Raw genomic sequence first — 19,171 nt, 5'->3', positions numbered from 1 at the left:
TATTTAATATATTATACTTTCTCTTTTTTTATTTAGATTTTCTCTTTCATTAGGTTTTTAGAGAACATTGAGCCTAGTAATGTTGATTAGAAAGACTTAGTACAGTGCATTTCAGAATCCATGATTCATTTCTTTACCTCAATACTCTCTGATATGACAGCATCCCAGAAAATTTCTCTTGAATTCAAATAGATGTAAAGGATCAAAGAAGGTCTTCTGTAATTCTTCAGTACTTACATGGCTCTGGTGTCTCTTGACTGTGGAGGTTGGGGTGTTATTTCAGCTTCCTCAGCTATATGATAAAGTATTCCTTGGTTCCAGAAGAACTTCAGATGTACATGTGACTGTGAATTATATTACATTTATCTGTGCCTATATAATATTTCTAAGTTAATTGCTTTATGAATATATATAAGAACTTCTGGTATTTAAAAGTCAGATTAAAATTTTCCATTAGAAATAAAAATGGAAGCAAAATATATGGATGGGGTCCCTAATCAATAGTCGATACCTTCAGTATTCAAGAGATTACTTTTCTAAGTGAGCATGCTTCGTAACATAAATGAGAATGTGTATGTGAAAGAAGACTTGTATGGTATTTTTTCATTACAGAGTACACTGTTCCCTTCTCATAGCTGGTTCATTTTTTAAAAAACCTAAATATAATTTATTTCTCTTGGAATGTTATAAATACGTAGAAGTAGTGTCTTGTCCCTGAATTGAGGGGAAAAAACTTATCTTGAAATAGAAATGATGTATTTTTCACTTTTAGACTGAAAAAGCAAATACTTTTATGATAAGTAAAAACATTACAAAGCAGTACACTGCGTTCATAATACATAAAAAACTTCTCTGGTGCCATTATTTATTAACATTGGAAGCCCTTATTGTGCCATGTTAAGACTGCCAATTCTTTTTTTTTTTTAAGATTGTCAGTTCTTTATCCAGAATCTAGATAATGGCATTTCTTTAACTTTTTTTTTTGAAAGAGAGAGAAAGCACAGGAAAGCCATAATATTTGAAAGAAGAAAGACAATGAAAATAACAAAACCCCAACTATAGGAAGTCTGCAGCTCTTGAATATTATAATCTAGAGTAGAACTATTCCTAGGTGTCTTTCTGTTTTGATTTTGGTCATTATTGTTAATGGCGTAGTTCCTTTTAACCAAAACATGACTATTCTTTCTTTCTCAAGACTAACACCTTTTAATCTTTTATATATAATGTACCAGAAGGGCTTCCTTTTGTTGTTTCCTCTTCTGCATTGCAACTCTGTGCCATGAATAGCATGAGAAACTATTAGGTAAAGTAGTAAATAGATTGCTGCTCTTACTAATGAAGGAGAAATGTAATTCTACTGGTTTTAGCAACAACTGTCCTTATGAACAAACTTTTGTTGAGCTCAGAATGAAGATAAAAGACATGTGTCCTTATTCTTGGGTTCCCTGACACATTCATCTTAATCAAAGAACTCTGCTTTTGGGGGAGAAGGAAAGAACAGGATTTAGATTGCAGAGCTCACATTAGGGTCATGAGGAACTTCATTAGGGCCTGAGGATGTCATATCATACTAAGCAACTTTTGATTCTGATCTCAAATCTGCCATTTCTGAAAAGGTGATCAGCTTCCATTATATTTCTTACTTGTATGAAATGGAGGTACTCAAGTTATTCATGTAGGCTGTAGGTCTCGATTATTGCCTGATTAAAAAATACTGTCGACCCTAAGAAGGGACTTCATTTATGTTGAAGTCATCTACCAAAATCAGCCCACAGAGTGGATTTTTTTTATCTAATTGTCTTTCTAAAACATACAGCTTGCAGCAAAAAGTAGAAAGATGCCTTGAAGATGGAATTCGCCTTCCCATGTTAGATGCAAAACAGCTTCAGAATGAAAATGATAATCTGAGAGAACAAAATGAGAATGCTAGTAAGGTCAGTTCATGTCTTTGATAATAAATGTGAAATCTATATTATGTTGGATGAGTGTGTATAGATTTATAAGTTACAGCTATTTTATTTTATATTTTTGGTAATAATAGCTTAGTTTGAATTTTTTATTTGGAAAGAAAGTGACACTTTAAGTAAATTTAAATAATTTAAATTTTTGTAAAAGCCAAACTAAGGAAATTATATTACTTTTTAGCAAAACGAAAGGATATCTTTTCCTTCCTAAATTATTGAATGTCTGTTTCAAAGTTATTTTTATAAATTGCAGAGTTTTATCAAGAACCAGAGGAAGACTTTTGCAGTTTTATGTATGTGTGATCTAAATCCTATGTCTATTTAAAGGATACTTGGTATGAATACTTTTGTAAAAAAAAAAAAAAAAATCAAACCCTGATTTTTAAAAGATAAATTCATTATTTCCTATGCTTTTGTTTTCTTAAAATATTGGTACTTTTAAAAAGCAATGGAAAAAATTTTGATTCACACTGATCTATTTCCTGTGTTTTAGATAATAGACAGCCAACAAGATGAGATTGAAAGAATGACTGTAGAAATTCAGGTAAGGAATGTTTTGTGCATATTTTAATTTAGCTGTGTGCTGATTTACTCTTAATGGCTGTATAATCTAAAAAATACTAAAGCATATATGTATTTATATGAAAAGATTAATAGCACTTGAAGTTGCAAATTCTTTAATATTAATCTTTTACATTTTTAGAATGAAAATGCTACTTGTTAAATCAGTTATTCAAAAAATCTTGAAATTGTTCTCTTTTTACCTTACCTTTTTACCTTACCTCACTTGTTTTTAACTGGGTATAGTCTTAAATCAGTTATTCAAAAAATCTTGAAATTGTTCTCTTTTTACCTTACCTTTTTACCTTATCTCACTTGTTTTTAACTGGGTATAGTCTCCTGCTGAGGACACATTTGGTTAAGGTCATCAGTGATCTACTTATTAAAGACAATGGACTGTTTTTAGTCCATTGTGACTGGCCATAACACTTCTCTTGTTCCTAATAATTTTCTGTATTATTCTTTGTATGTTATCCAAGTATAACATGTTGTTTTTGTATTTGTGTTTTTACCTCCTGCTTAGTTTCTTAAGAGGAGAGAGTATGGTAGATCATATGGGTATCTAGAGCTTAGAGTGTCTGATTCATAATGTGCAACCAGAATTTGTGGATTAAATGTGTTTTCATTTTTTTATCAATTTGCCAGGTACTTACTGAGCACCTACATGTGTGCCAGGCACTGTTTTTGGCACTGGAGATTCATCAGTGAACAGAGCAAGTCTTTAGCCATTCTAGTGGGGTGAGATGGACAAAATGAAGATACAATGTCAAGGAATGATATGTAGTATTAAAAAAGTAGGGTAGAGAGCAATGACAGACAGTGCTTTATTAAATACAGTGGTCATGAAGTTTTTACTGGGGAAGTAATATCTGAACAGAGATCTGGATGAAGATAACCAAGGGAAGGGCATTCCAGGCAAAGAGAGTCACCATTGCCCTGGGGTGCCTGGTGTACTCCAAGACCAGCAAGAAGGCTGCTAGTCTGAAGTGCATGATGGTGAGGTAGAGGGGTGAAAGGTGATGGTGGAAAGTAGCCTGGGGCTAGATCACATAGGGTTAGATGTTTTTGTATTTTATTCTGTGTATGATGGAAAGCCACTGGACATATTTTGCTGAATAATTTTCTTATTTTTATACCTCCTAAAATACCTTCCATTTTTAGGAAGTAAAAAATAAAAAAGATAAATGGTTTAAGTGTCAGAATTATAGACAGTCTGCTTTGATTGTCTTTTGGCCATATTAAATGATTTATCATTTTAATCAAATACTAGGCCAGTTCAACAAGTGTGTGGGCCCGCTGTATTAGTTCACAGAGGTTATACTCTTTAATCTGTATTCCTGTAGACATAACTTCAGTTGTTCTACAAGCCATTTGAATCACAAAATGGTTAAGTTCCCTCAGCAAGTATTACCTGACTCATTATAGACCATAATAAAAGAAATTTATATTTCACTTGGTAACATTTTCCGAGAAATCATTCAAATAAAAGTTATCTCAATGCAAATTAAGGACAGTCAGCATTGTCCTTTGGTACTGAAATTTTGGTGGATAAGACTTGTAAGATTTTATTAATTTATCACATACTATCTCTCACATTATAGATTATCAGGATATATTTGTATCTCGTATAATATGTGATCTTCTGTGACTCTTTCTCTGACCACGCCATCAGTTAAGCTCCATTAATTGCCAGCTGATTATTCCGTTGCTTTCAGTAATGCCCTGTGGTATAAATTGCTTCACAGACTGATGTGTTCTGGTTCCTCCGAAGGAAAAACTCCTTAGGTTAATGTTTGAGATTTTTTTTCTGTTCCTGCGAGTGCTTTTCCCAGGTGTCTCTTTCACTTTTTCTCTCTAGGAATCTAGCCAGCCAGTAGGTTAGCCTATACCTTCAATGGATCTTTTTTTTTTTTTTAAAGATTTTATTTATTCGACAGAGACACAGTGAGAGAGGGAACACAAGCAGGAGGAGTGGGAGAGGGAGAAGCAGGCTTCCTGCAGAGCAGGGAGCCCGATGCGGGGCTCGATCCCAGGACCCTGGGACCACGACCTGAGCCGAAGGCAGACACTTAACGACTGAGCCACCCAGGCGCCCCACCTTCAATGAATCTTAACAGTTTCTTTCCAAATGCTTTTTGCCACAATCTCTACTGTTTTGTTTTTTGGTTTTTTATAAAGTATAAATTTATTTAATTTTTTATTTAAATTTAATTTAATTAACATATACTGTATTATTAGTTTCAGAGGTACAATTTAGTGATTCATCAGTTACATAAAACACCCGGTGCTCATTACTTCAAATGCCCTCCTTAATGCCCATCACCTTAATGCCCTTACCCCATCCTCCCACCCACCTCCCCTCCAGCAACCCTGTTTGTTTCTAGAGTTGAGTCTCTTACGGTTTGCCTCCCTCTCTGTTTTCATCTTACTTTATTTTTCCTTGCCTTCCCGTGTTCATCAGTTGTTTTTTTTTTTTCTGAAATTCCACAGATGAGTGAAAGCATTGGTATTTGTCTTTCTCTGACTTATTTTGCTTAGCATAATACCCTCTAGTTCCATCCACGTCATTGCAAATGGCAAGATTTCATTCTTTTTGATGGCTGAGTAGTATTCCATCGTGTGTGTGTGTGTGTGTGTGTGTGTGTGTGTGTGTACAGACACACACACACCACATCTTCTTTATCCATTCATCTGTTGATGGACATCTGGGCTCTTTCCATAGTTTGGCTATTGTGGACATTGCTGCTATAAACATTGGGGTGCAGGTGCCCCTTCAAATCACTATGTTTGTATCCTTTGGGTAAATGCCTAGGAGTGCAATTGCTGTGTCGTAAGGTAGCTCTATTTTTAACTTTTTGAGGAACCTCTGTACTGTTTTCCAGAGTGGCTGCACCAGTTTGCATTCCTACCAACAGTGTTAAGAGGGTTCCTCTTTCTCCGCATCCTTGCCATGATCTGTTGTTTCCTGAGTTGTTAATTTTAGCCATTCTGACCAGTGTGAGATGGTATCTCATTGTGGTTTTGATTTGGATTTCCCTGATGCCAAGTGATGTTGAGCATTTTTTTCATGTGTCTGTTGACCATTTGTGTGTATTCTTTGGAGAAATGTCTGTTCATGTCTTCTGCCCATTTCTTGACTGGATTTTTTGGTTTTTGGGTGTTGGGTTTCGTAAGTTCTTTATAGATTTTGGATAGTAGCCCTTCGCAAATATCTTCTTCCATTCTGTAGGTTCCCTTTTAGTTTTGTTGACTGTTTCCTTTGCTGTGTGAAAGCTTCTTATCTTGATGAAATCCCAGTAGTTCATTTTTGCTTTTGTTTCTTTGCCTTTGGAGACATGTCTAGCAAGTTGTTGTTGCAGCTGAAGTCAAAGAGGTTGCTGCCTGTGTTCTCTAGAATTTTGATGGATTCCTGTCTCACATTTAGGTCTGTCATCCATTTTGAGTCTGTTTTTGTGTGTGGTGTTAGGAAGTGGTCCAGGTTCATTCTTCTGCATGCGGCTGTCCAATTTTCCCAACATTTGTTGAAGAGACTGTCTTTTTTCCATTAAATATTCTTTCCTGCTTTGTTGAAGATTAGTTGACCTTAGAGTTGAGGGTCCATTTCTGGGTATTCTATTCTGTTCCATTGATCTATATGTCTCTTTTTGTCCCAGTACCATACTGTCTTCGTGATTACAGCTTTGTAATAGAGCTTCAAGTCCAGAATTGTGATGCCACCAGCTTTGGTTTTCTTTTTCAACATTCCTCTGGCTATTTGGGGTCTTTTCTTGTTCCATACAAATTTTAGTATTCTTTGTTCCAGCTCTGTGAAAAATGTTGGTGGTATTTTGATAGATCTCTTCAGTTTTTGCGAGTGCCCTAAGGCTTGAACTTCACAGTCTGTTGCAGATGAATTCAGGTCCTTTATTTTATTTTATTTTATTTTGTTTTTTTGTTTTTTAGTTTAATTTTATTATGTTATGTTAGTGACCATACAATACATCATTAGTTTTTGATGTGGTGATCCATGATCCATTGTTTTCGTATAACACCCAGTGCTCCATGCAGTATGTGCCCTCCTTACCCATCACTGGGCTAACCCATCTCCCCACCCACCTCCCCTCTAAAATCCTGTTTGTTTCTCAGAGTCCATAGTCTCTCATGGTTCATCTCTCCCTCCGATTTCCCCCATTTTTCCCTTCCTTCTCTAATGTCCTCCATGCTATTCCTTATGTTCCACAAATAAGTGAAACCATATGATAATTGACTTTCTCTGCTTGACTTACTTCACTTAGTATAATCTCTTCCGGCCCCATCCATGTTGATGTAAAAGTTGGGTGTTCATCCTTTCTAATGGCTGAGTAATACTCCATTGTATATATGGACCACATCTTCTTTATCCATTCATCTGTTGAAGGGCATCTCGGCTCTTTCCACAGTTTGGCTATTGCAGACATTGCTGCTATGAACATTGGGGTGCATATGGCCCTTCTTTTCACTACATCTTTGTCTTTGGGGTAAATACCCAGGAGTGCAATTGCTGGGTCATAGGGTAGCTCTATTTTTAATTTTTTGAGGCACCTCCACACTGTTTTCCAAAGTGGCTGTACCAGCTTGCATTCCCACCAACAGTGTAAGAGGGTTCCCCTTTCTCCACAACCTCTCCAACATTTGTTGTTTCTTTCCCTGTCCATTTTTGCCATTCTAACTGGTATAAGGTGGTATCTCAATGTGGTTTTGATTTGAATTTCCCTGATGGAATGATGATGAACAGTTTTTCATGTGTCTGTTAGCCATTTGTATGTCTTCTTCAGAGAAGTGTCTTTTCATGTCTTCTGCCCATTTTCTGACTTGATTATTTGTTTTTTGGGTGTTGAGTTTGAGAAGTTCTTTATAGATCTTGGATACCAGCCCTTTATCTGTAGTGTCATTTGCAAATACCTTCTCCCATTCTGTGGGTTGCCTCTTTGTTTTGTTGACTGTTTCCTTTGCTGTGAAGAAGCTTTTTATCTTGATGAAGTCCCAAAAGTTCATTTTTGCTTTTGGAGATGTATCTTGAAAGAAGTTGCTGTGGGCGATGTCAAAGAGGTTACTGCCTATGTTCTCCTCTAGGATTTTGATGGATTCCTGTCTCACATTGAGGTCTTTCATCCACTTTGAGTTTATCTTTGTGAATGGTGTTAGAGAATGGTCGAGTTTCATTCTTCTGCATGTGGCTGTCCAATTTTCGCAGCACCATTTATTGAAGAGACTGTCTTTTTTCCATTGCATGTTTTTTCCTGCTTTGTCAAAGATTATTTGACCATAGAGTTGAGGGTCCATATCTGGGTTCTCTATTCTGTTCCATTGGTCTATATGTCTGTTATTGTGCCAGTACCATGCTGTCTTGGTGATCACAGCTTTGTAATACAGCTTGAAATCGGGCAATGTGATGCCCCCAGCTTTTTCTTTTTCAACATTTCCTTGGCAGTTCGGGGTCTTTTCTGATTCCATACAAATTTTAGGATTGTTTGTTTCAGCACTTTGAAAATGTCATTGGAATTTTGATCGGGATGGCATTGAAGGTATAGATTACTCTCGGTAGCATAGACATTTTAATGATGTTTATTCTTCCGATCCATGAGCATGGAATATTTTTCCATCTTTTTTTTTTTTTTTTTAAAGATTTTATTTATTTATTTGAGACAGAGAGAATGAGAGAGACAGAGAACACATGAGAGGGGGGAGGGTCAGAGGGAGAAGCAGGCTCCCTGCTGAGCAGGGAGCCCGATGTGGGACTCGATCCAGGGACTCCAGGATCATGACCTGAGCCGAAGGCAGTCGCCCAACCAACTGAGCCACCCAGGCGCCCCTATTTTTCCATCTTTTTATGTCTTCTTCAATTTCTTTCATGAGTGTTCTGTAGTTCCTAGAGTATAGATCCTTTACCTCTTTGGTTAGGTTTATTCCAAGGTATCTTATGGTTTTTGGTGCTATTGTAAAAGGAATCGTTTCTCTAATTTCTCATTCTACAGTTGTGTTGTTAGTGTATAAGAAAGCAACTGATTTCTGTGCATTGATTTTGTATCCTGCCACATTACTGAATTACTGTATGAGTTCTAGTAATTTGGGAGTGGAGTCTTTTGGGTTTTCCACATAAAGTACCATGTCATCTGCGAAAAGAGAGAGTTTGACTTCTTCTTTGCCAATTTGAATACCTTTTATTTCTTTTTGTTGTCTGATTGTTGTTGCTAGGACTTCTAGTACTATGTTGAACAACAGTGGTGAGAGTGGGCATCCTTGACGTGTTCCTGATCTTAAGGGAAAGGCTCTCAGCTTTTCCCCATTGAGGATGATATTCACTGTGGGTTTTTCATAGATGGATTTTATGAACTTGAGGAATGTTCCCTCTATCCCTATACTCTGAAGAGTTTTAATCAGGAAAGGATGCTGTATTTTGTCAAATGCTTTTTTTGCATCGATTGAGAGGACCATTTGGTTCTTCTCTCTCCTCTTATTAATGTGTTCTATCACACTGATTTGCGAATGTTGAACCACCCTTGCATCCCGGGGATAAATCCCACTTGGTCATGGTGGATGATCCTTTTAATGTACTGTTGGATCCTATTAGCTAGGATTTTGTTGAGGATTTTGGAATCCATATTCATCAGGGATATCGGTCTGAAATTCTCCTTTTTGATGGGGTCTTTGCCTGGTTTGGGGATTAAGGTAATGCTGGCCTCATAGAATGAGTCTGGAAGCTTTCCCTCTGTTTCTATTTTTTGAAACAGCTTCAGTAGAATAGGTATTATTTCTTCCTTGAATGTTTGGTAGAATTCCCCAGGGACTCCATCAGGCCCTGGACTCTTGTTTTTTGGGAGGTTTTTGATCACTGCTTCAATCTCGTTACTGGTTATTGGCCTATTCAGGTTGTCAGTTTCTTCCTGTTTCAGTCTTGGCAGCTTATAGGTTTCCAGGAAGGCCTCCATTTCATCCAGATTGCTCAGTTTATTGGCATATAGTTGCTGATAATAATTTCTAATAATTGTTTCTATTTCCTTGGTGTTAGTCATGATCTCTCCCCTTTCATTCATAATTTTATTAATTTGGGTCCTTTCTCTTTTCTTTTGGATAAGTCTGGCCAGTGGTTTATCGATCTTATTAATTCTTTCAGAGAACCAGCTTCTAGTTTCATTGATCTGATCTACTGTGTTTCTGGTTTCTGATTCATTGATCTCTGCTCTAATTTTAATTATTTCTCTTCTAATGCATGGCTTAGGCATCATTTGTTGCTTTTTCGCTATTTCTTTAAGGTGTAGAGTTAGTTGGTGAATTCAGGATTTTTCTTTTTTGAATGAGGCTCGGATGGCTATGTATTTCCCCCTTAGGACCGCCTTTGCAGTATCCCATAGGTTTTGGACCGATGTGTTTTCATTCTCATTGGTTTCCATGAATTGTTTAAGTTCTTCTTTGATTTCCTGGTTGACCCAAACATTCTTGATCAGAGTGGTCTTTAGCTTCCAAGTGTTAGAATTTCTGCCAATTTTTTTCCTGTGATTGAGTTCCAGTTTTAGAGCATTGTGGTCTGAGAATATGCAGGGAATAATCTCAATCTTTTGGTATCAGTTGAGACCTGATTTGTGACCCAGTACGTGGTCTATTCTGGAGAAAGTTCCATGTGCGCTCGAGAAGAATGAGTATTCTGTTGTTTTAGGGTGGAATGTTCTGTATATATCTATGAGGTCCATCTGGTCCAGTGTGTCATTCAAAGCTCTTGTTTCTTTGTTGATTTTCTGCTTAGATGATCTGTCTACTGCTGAGAGTGGAGTATTGAAGTCTCCTACAATTAATGTATTGTTATCAATACGACTCTTTATTTTGGTTAACGGTTGCCTTATATAGATGGCTGCTCCCATGTTGGGGGCATAGATATTTACAAATTGTTAGATCTTCTTGTTGGAGAGACCCTTTAAGAATGATATAGTGTCCTTCTGTGTCTCTAATTACAGTCTTTAGTTTAAAATCTAATTTGTCGGGCGCCTGGGTGGCTCAGTTGGTTAAGCGACTGCCTTCAGCTCAGGTCATGATCCTGGAGTCCCGGGATCGAGTCCCGCATCGGGCTCCCTGCTCAGTGGGGAGTCTGCTTCTCCCTCTCCCGCTCCCCCCTCTTGTGCTCTCTCACTCTCTCTCTCTCAAATAAATAAATAAAATCTTTAAAATTAAAAAAAAAATAAAAATAAAAAAAATAAAAATAATAAAATCTAATTTGTCTGATATGAGAATTGCTACCCCAGCTTTCTTTTGAGGTCCTCTGGCATGGAAGATGGATCTCCATCCCTTCACTTTCAGTCTGGATGTATCTTTAGGTTCAAAATGAGACTCTTGTAGACAGCATATGGATGGGTCCTGTCTTTTTATCCAATCTGCAACCCTGTGCTGTTTTATGGAAGCATTTAGGCTGTTCACGTTGAGAGTGATTATTGAAAGATATGAATTAATTGTCATCATGTTGCCTGTGAAGACCTTGTTTTTATAGATTGTCCCTGTAAATTTCTATTGCATATCACTCTTGGGGTCTTTCTCCTTTTATAGAACCCCCCTTAATATTTCTTGCAGGGCCGGCTTAGTGGTCACTTATTCTTTCAGTTTCTGCCGGTTGTGGAAGCTCTGCATCTCTCCATCCATTCTAAATGAAAGCCTTGCCAGATAAAGTATTCTTGGCTGCATGTTCTTCTCATTTAGTACCCTGAATATATCTTGCCAGGCTTTTCTGGCTTGCCAGGTCTCTGTGGATAGGTCTGACGTTAATCTGACATTCCTCCCTCTGTACGTAAGGAATCTCTTCCCCCTAACTGCCCTTAAGATGGTTTCCTTGGTTCTAAGATTTGCAAGTTTTACTATTACATGCTGGGGTGTTGGCCTGTTTTCCTTGATCTTGGGAGGGGTCCTCTCTGCCTCTAGGACACGAATGTTTATTTCATTCCCCAGATTAGGGAAATTCTCAGCTACAGTTTGCTCAAATATATCTTCTAGTCCTCTCTCTCTCTCTCCACTCCCTCCTGGATTCCAATTATTCTGGCTTTGGAACGCTTCATGGTGTCACTTATTTCTCTGATTCTATTTTCGTGGATTCTGAGTTGTTTTTCCCTGGCTTCCTCTTTTCCCTTTTTATCTATTAAATTGTCTTCCAGGCCACTAATTCATTCTTCTGCCTCACTTACCCTAGTTGTTAGATTATCTAGATTAGATTGGATCTCATTGATAGCATTTTTTTAAGTTCTGCCAATTCAGCTTTCATTTCTGCCCTTAGAGACTCTATGTTGGCATTAATTGATTTCTCCATTCTAGCTATTGTCTTCACAATTGCTAGCCTGATTCCGTCTCCAACATTTTGGTTATATCTGCATCCATTTGTAAATCTGCAGCATAAGTCATAATCTCTGAGTTTTTCCTATTTTGGGGGTTCCTCCTCCTTGTCATTCTGGTGAGGAGTGTTTGAGGGAATGTATAGAGTCCAAATTATTGACCAGAACCCAAGCAAGATGCACTTGTTTTCCAGGGACCTTAAGGTTGCTGGCCTCTTGTTCTTCCAGCCTGTCTTCTGGGGGAGGGGCCTGTCATGCTGTTACTCAGGCAACCCTGTTTGGGCAGAGTTGCCCTGCCCCCCCATGATGGGGGTTGGGCCCAGTGGCAACCGGTGTTTTGGGGCTTTTGTTCTCTTGCGGCTTTCCCTGGTGGCTTGCTGTGTCTCTTCCGAGAGTCAGAGCAGAAGAGACCGTTAACAACCCTCTTGCCTCAGAGCAGAGAGATCACAGTCTGTCCTTCAATGAGCTTTCCAGGCCACTGTCTCTCGTTTCTGTCTGTGCTGCTATAAACTGCAGCGTCCTGGTTTGTGTGCCCCTCTGCAGACCTCCCAGTCCTGCCTCCAGGTAGGGGCACGTCTCTGCCATTTGTGCTTCTAAAACTGCCAGCTGCTCCCAGTTCGCATGTGCAACCCCGCCGCTCCGGGTTTCTGTCCCAGGGGCTGCCCTAAAGTCCTTTCCCTGCCGCTACCATTCTGCGAGTCTGTGCCCCGTCCCCAGCACGTGAGGCTGTTGCTCACCAGCGGTGTAGGATCCCCATGGCCAGGCACCCTCCCGCTGCCGTTTATCCTCCGATATCTGCCTGCGGAATCACGGCTCCCCGCTTCTTACCTCGAAACCAACCACCTGCGATCTTCTGTTTGTAGAGATCCAGATCTTCTTACATCACAGGCTGATTTCATGGGTGCTCAGAGTGATCTGGTAGATATCCAGCTCAATTCCGGGGACCAGTTGGATAGGGTCCCCTACTCCTCTGCCATCTTTTCCCAATCCCCTGAATTCAAGTCCTTTAGAGAGACATTTAGAACTCTCTGTTCTGTGACTTGCTTCTCCCCAGGGAAAATCTTCGAGCCAGGTCAACGCAGGTGGGAACAGTGACTTCTGAGTGACTCTCTAGAAGGTGAAAATCCAGTGGAAGGAGAGTGGGCAGTAGCTCTACCCCTGCCACAGAAGCCAAGGCAAGGGCAGTCAGGTCCCCAGTATTCTCTGTGGTGCTGTACCCAAGGTAAAGCCTCGTTCCCATGAGGGGGCCTGGGCAGAAGAAGTGGGTCCCCATCTTTTGGCTGTACTTGTCTAGAACTTAGCCTGAGGTCCAGGTAGCTGAGGGCAGGATAAGAAATGCTGATGTCCGCCCTTCCTGGGAAGATAGCTTTGTAACTGGGAGCTGGGGGGGAAGGGGAGCCTTGTGTTATTGGCTGTCGCAGTCTGGAGTGGAATTTCCATCTTGCTGAGCTATGAGAGTATAAAGATGGACTGGATTTTGTTTCAAATACTATAGACTTTGCTGTTCTTACTTTTAATAGATTTTCTTGAATATAAGTTTATTAATTTTGTTTACTCATAGGACCATTTACAGAAACTTTAAATGTGCTCTTTTGAAATTTTCACTGAGGGGGCACCTGGGTGGCTCAGTTGGTTAAGCGTCTGCCTTCGGCTCAGGTCATGATCCCAGCATCCTGCGATTGAATCCCACATCGGACTCCCAGCTCAGCAGGAAATCTGCTTCTCCCTCTCCTTTTGCCCGTTCCTCCTGCTCATGTTCTCTATCTCTCAAATAAATAAATAAAATCTTTTAAAAAATAAGTAAAATTTTCACTGAGGAGTGGGTCTGAAAGGCTCCTCATGCTGTCTTGCTGGAAGCAGAATTCTCAGGCAGATTGTTTTTAAAGTTATATCAGGTAGTAAGATGATAGTTAATGTACAGGAATTTGAGCTGTACATGGTCTTGGATTATTATAAACAGAAACCTAAAAAATAGCAATTTTTATGGTGTTTGCATATTCCTTATTTTGTAATCTTAGTTTTTACAAATATTTTGAAAATTCTTTTTATTCATATGCAAAAAGGAAGAAAAGGGATTTAATATTTCTCCACACTTAGGCTAAAGTGAGAAATGGAGCCCCTATTAAGTACAGAGGTATCAGTGATGATGCTGGTGATGATGATATTAGATGTTACAGGAACTGTGCTTTCTGATTATTTTTATTATTTCTAAACCTCAATAGTAAGCTTACAATGTAAGAGTGTCTTTTTATATATGAAGTAGCCAAGATTTAAAAAGATGTGCCTAAGGTCTCAGCTCAGATTCTAATTCATGTCTGACCTCAGAGTTTGTGCTCTTGGCATTGCTCCTAGCTGCTTCAAAGTGAAAAATCCCAAGAGAAAGGCAAAAATGCACCAGAGAAGTGTTAGTCTGATCTCTTCCTTATGTGAGCCTTAGGGGAAAGATTTGTTTTAAGTGTTCTTCTCCTGGAATGAAAGATACTTAAACTGGAGCATGTCAGAAAGCTAGTCTTGTGGAAAACACTTTGCATTCAGTTGCCTAGAAATAGAATTTGGAAATTTTGTCTCCAAAGTGAAATTTTTAAGTACATTACACTCTACAATATAGTGGTATTATTAGCTCCTTGAGATTAAATAATATGCCTGATTTTGTTTTCTGATACATTTACTTAAGGGCTTTGTAATAGGTGTAGTAGGCTTTTTGAGCAGTCTTATCCAGTTCAGCACTTAGCACAGTGCTTTGTGCATAAAAGATGCTCAGTAACTATTTTTGAATGAATGAACATAGCCTTTTACTTAAAAACTAAATTAGGTGTTAGTTACTTTTTCACGCTTTTTCATTCAATAACTGTTAACTGAGTTTCTACCATGGGCCAGGCAGTCTTTTTGGGAATAACTAGTGAACAAAACAGACCAAAAACCTTTGCCCACAATGCTGAGTTTTGAATGGGCTCTTACTATTTTTTCTAGCTTTATTGAAGTATAATTGACAAAATTGTAAGATATTTAAATGTACATCATGATGACTTAATATAAGAAATGGGTTCTTTTTAATATTTATATAGGAAGAAAAGAATTAGTGTTGCATAAATATTTTGTACCAGGTAAAAGTCATTTAGGCCTTTTGGTTATAAGCAACAGAACCAATTGAATTTAGCCTAAGCAAAACTGGTAGAATCTACTGTGATATAAGAATGCAGAGATACTGTGGAACCAATGAGTAGGAATAAAACCTGGCTTCAAGAAAGAAGAGGCATGTTGTTTCTCTCATCGCAGTGTGTTTCATTCTTTTCTCTGCAGACTCACTTCCTTTATTCTTTAGCTCACATGACAAAATATAGCTGCCCTACAGCCCCTAAGTTCTATAGTTCATTTCCAGTCACACAGAGAGAGAGACTCATAGGCTCTGGGTACCAGTTCCTCAGGTTTGGTCAAATATTCACTCAGCCCAATCCAGTGAACTGTGCGCCAAGAGATGCAAAATTCTTACAAATACGATGCTTATGACTCATGGGATTTTTGAATAGGCAGACACCACAAATGTCTGCATACATACTGCATAATTTTCACAATACCTTACAAGGTTGGAAATTCTTTCGGATGAATTTGGAACCCTGAAAGGTTGAATAACATACTTATGGTTGCACAGCATGTAAGCTGTGGATCCAGAACCTAGTTTTGTCTGACGACAGAATCTTATGCTGGGGGCACCTGGGTGGTTCAGTCATTAAGCGTCTGCCTTCAGCTCAGGTCATGGTCCCAGGATCCTGGGATCGAGCCCCACATCGGGCTCCCTGCTCTGTGGGAAGCCGGCTTCTCCCTCTCCCACTCCCCCTGCTTGTGTTGCCTCTGTCGCTGTCTCTCTCTGCCAAATAAATAAAATCTTAAAAAAAAAATAATCTTATACTGTTACTATTAACTGTATACACTTTTTTTTACCTGTTTATTTTTTATTGATATACAATTGACTATAACATTATATTAGTTTCCAGTGTACAATCTAATGATTTGATATTTTATATATTGTGAAATGATCACAATAAGTCTAGTTTATACCCATCACCATATAGTTACAGTTTTTGTGTATGTGTGTGATGAGAACTTTTAAGATCTACTCTTTCAGCAATTTTCAAATATACAATACAATATTAACTGTAGACACCATGCCTGATAGTAATATCCCCAGGGCTTATTTATAACTGAAAGTTTATACCTTTGACCCCCTTCACCCATCCATCCTTTCCCCCCACCTACCCACCTCTGGCAACCACTAATCCATTCTCTGTTATCTCTGAGGGTTTTTGTTTGTCTGTTTGTTTTGATTTCACAGGTAAGTGAGATCACATGGTATTTGCCTTTCTCTGTCTCACTTAGCATAATGCCCTCAGGGTCCATCCACACTGTTGCAGGTTGTAAGATTTCCTTCTTTTATATTGCTGAGTAATATTCCATTGGGTTCATTGTATTTGGAATTTTCTTGGTTTCCTGGATCTTGATGTCTCCTTCCTTCTCCAGGTTAGGGAAATTTTCAGCCATTGTTTCTTCAGATAAGTTTTCTGCCCCTTTCTCACTCTCCTCCTTTTGGGACCCCTGTAATGTGAATATTTATTTGCTTGGTATCGTCCTTTCAGTCCCTTAAGCCATCTTCATTCTTTCACTTTTTGCTGCTCTGATTGAATGAAATCTGCCCTGTCTTTGAGTTCAGGGATCCATTCTTTTTTTTTTTTTTTTAAGATTTTTTATTATTATTATTTATTTATTTGACACAGAGAAAGACAGCAAGAGAGGGAACACAAGCAAGGGGAATGGGGAAGGGAGAAGCAGGCTTCCCGCTGAGCAGGGAGCCCGAAGCAGGGCTTGATCCCAGGACCCCAGGATCATGACCTGACTGGAAGGCAGACACTTAATGACTGAGCCACCCAGGCACCCCAGGGATCCATTCTTTTGCTTCATCCAGTCTGCTATAGAACCTGTCTATTATGTTTTTCAGTTCAATTATTATACTCTTCAACTCTGTGACTTCTACTTGGTACTTTCTTATAGTTTCTATTTGTTGAAACTCTGACTTTGTTCATACATTGTTTTGCTGACCTTGGTGAGCATCATTATGACTGCTATTTTGAACTCACTTATCTCTTTCATTAAGGTCTTTTTTTTTGAGATTTTATCTTTTTCTTTCATTTAGAACATACTCCTCTGTTTTTTAAAAAATTTTTTTACTCTTCTGTGTTTGTTTCTATGCATTAGATAAACAGCCCCCTCTCCCAGTCTTGAAGGAGTGGCCTCATGTAGGAGATGAACTTTCTTAACTACTTTATTTTATTTTATTTTTTTAAGATTTTATTTATTTGACAGAGAGAGACACAGCAAGAGAGGGAACACAAGCAGGGGGAGTGGGAGAGGGAGAAGCAGGCTTCCTGCTGAGCAGGGAGCCCGATGCGGGGCTCAATCCCAGGACCCTGGGATCATGACCTGAGCCGAAGGCAGATGCTTAACGACTGAGCCACTCAGGTGCCCCTTAACTACTTTTTTTTAAAAGGTGTTGAGAGACAGTATCACTAAATTTCATTCAAAGAATCCATCCCCCCTCCCTGCAAAAAAAAGAATGTGTTCCCCTTGTTAATGCTTTCTAGATGCCATTATTACCTTACCTGTTAAGTGTGCATGTTCTTTATTGCTATTTCTAATGATAGTAGCACTTTTATCTTACCTTTGTTATAGTTACATTATTTCAAGAATAGTGTATTTGTATTAATAGAATCATAACAGTATGGAGCCTTTTATCTGTTTATCTTTAAATTTAAATAAATTTAAAGTGATTGACTTTACCTAGTTTCTAGATCATTGAAATATGTACAATAAAATTTTAACCAAAAAAATTTCAGAAGAACTTTTTTTAAAAAGTTTTTTGTTGTTGTTCTCTTGTTTGATTTATTTAACTAGACAATAAATTTAACACCTGTAGCACAAATCCTATTATAATAAAGATAAAGGCAGGTTAGTAGTCTAGTATATAAAAATTGGAGAAAATACCTTATTAGAAATTCTTCTATCTTATAATTTAGGGATAAGTTTAATTTCATTTGTGATATTTAACTTAAAGTTTATTTTGAAGACATGTAAAAGGTTTTTGAAAAATTGTATCATATTTCAAAAAAAGGGGTTTGTTTCTTTCCTAGAATTCTCTACCAGTACTTGTCTTAGTGATCTTACCCAGTCTCATGGCTTTACATATAATGTGTGTGCTCGCTCCTCCCTAACTTCTTCCAGCTCATAATTCTCCCCTGACCTTACAACTTGTATACCCAGCTGCCTACTCAACAGTACCACTTGACATATCAGACATAATATGTCCAAATTGAATTTCTCACCCTCCCCAAACAGAAAATAGTAAAACCTGCTCTACCCTCCATGTTTTCCTTCTTTATTAATGGCCATCTCTCCTTCCATTTGCTCATTCCAGAAATGTTAGACTTATCCTTGATTCTCTTCTGCCTCACATTTGTGAACAAATCTTACTACCTTCAAAATATATCTAGCATCTGACTCGTTCTCCCAACCTCTGTTGTGTTTCTACCCTGGTCCACCCCATCTTTATTCTTTATATGGATGATTTCTGCCTGCTTCCATCCTTGCTTGCCTACAGTCTATTCTCATTAGCCTGAGGGACCTATCAAACAAAAACCAGATCATGTTTCTTCTCAGAACCTTTCAGTGGTTCCTCATTTTTTCCAAAGTAAAAATCAAAGTTTTTACACTGGCTCATGAGGCCTTACACAATCTGTTCTCTGTACCGCCCGCCTTCTCTGACTTCATCTTTTTCTATTTTCTGCCACCCTAGCTCTCTTGCTTTTTCTCAAACACAGAAGACACCATCTGCCTCAGAACTTCTGCACTGACTGAAACACTCTGTAGATATCTTATGAGATGTAATCTTTCACCTCCTTCAAGACATTGCTCAAATGTCGCCTTTTTCCATGAGCCTGTACTTTACCCCATTTGAGATCCAGCCTCTTCTCCCTTGCCATGCTCTATTTGTTCTCCAAAGAGCTTTATTTACCTCCTAGTAAAAGTTATGAAAGGACCAGCAGTTTTGACTTTTTTTCACTGATGCATTGTCCAGTGCACAGACTGTGCTTGGCTATAATTTTTGCTGAATGAATAATTGCATGAAGGAATTTTAGTGAAACTCTTGTATGGTGTGTGTATGCATGCACACATGCATGTGCATGTATGGGGGGTTCTGTGTGTTTATATAGTAAAATAATATAAGTTAACATAAGTTTTCAATCAAAATATTTTCTCTTAAATTGGGTTTGGGTA

The 19,171-nt window shown here is 38.3% G+C and overlaps 1 protein-coding gene across 1 annotated transcript in view; it reads left to right on the top strand.

Annotated features, from left to right (window-relative positions):
* The window catches only part of CEP85L (centrosomal protein 85 like), a 173,849-nt gene that overhangs the window by 140,571 nt on the left and 14,107 nt on the right, over positions 1–19,171 (top strand). Inside the window, exons 9-10 of the mRNA XM_034990392.1 lie at positions 1,817–1,934; positions 2,458–2,508. Coding sequence (XP_034846283.1) covers positions 1,817–1,934; positions 2,458–2,508 — 169 coding nt within the window. The remainder of the gene's footprint in view (positions 1–1,816; positions 1,935–2,457; positions 2,509–19,171) is intronic.

This window comes from Mirounga leonina, unplaced genomic scaffold, assembly GCF_011800145.1.
Source record: "Mirounga leonina isolate KUSES-001 unplaced genomic scaffold, KU_Mleo_1.0 Mir_53, whole genome shotgun sequence".
Classification (NCBI taxonomy): domain Eukaryota; kingdom Metazoa; phylum Chordata; class Mammalia; order Carnivora; family Phocidae; genus Mirounga; species Mirounga leonina.
Note: the sequence above shows the minus strand (reverse complement) of the source record. Positions and strands in the feature narration are given on the sequence as shown.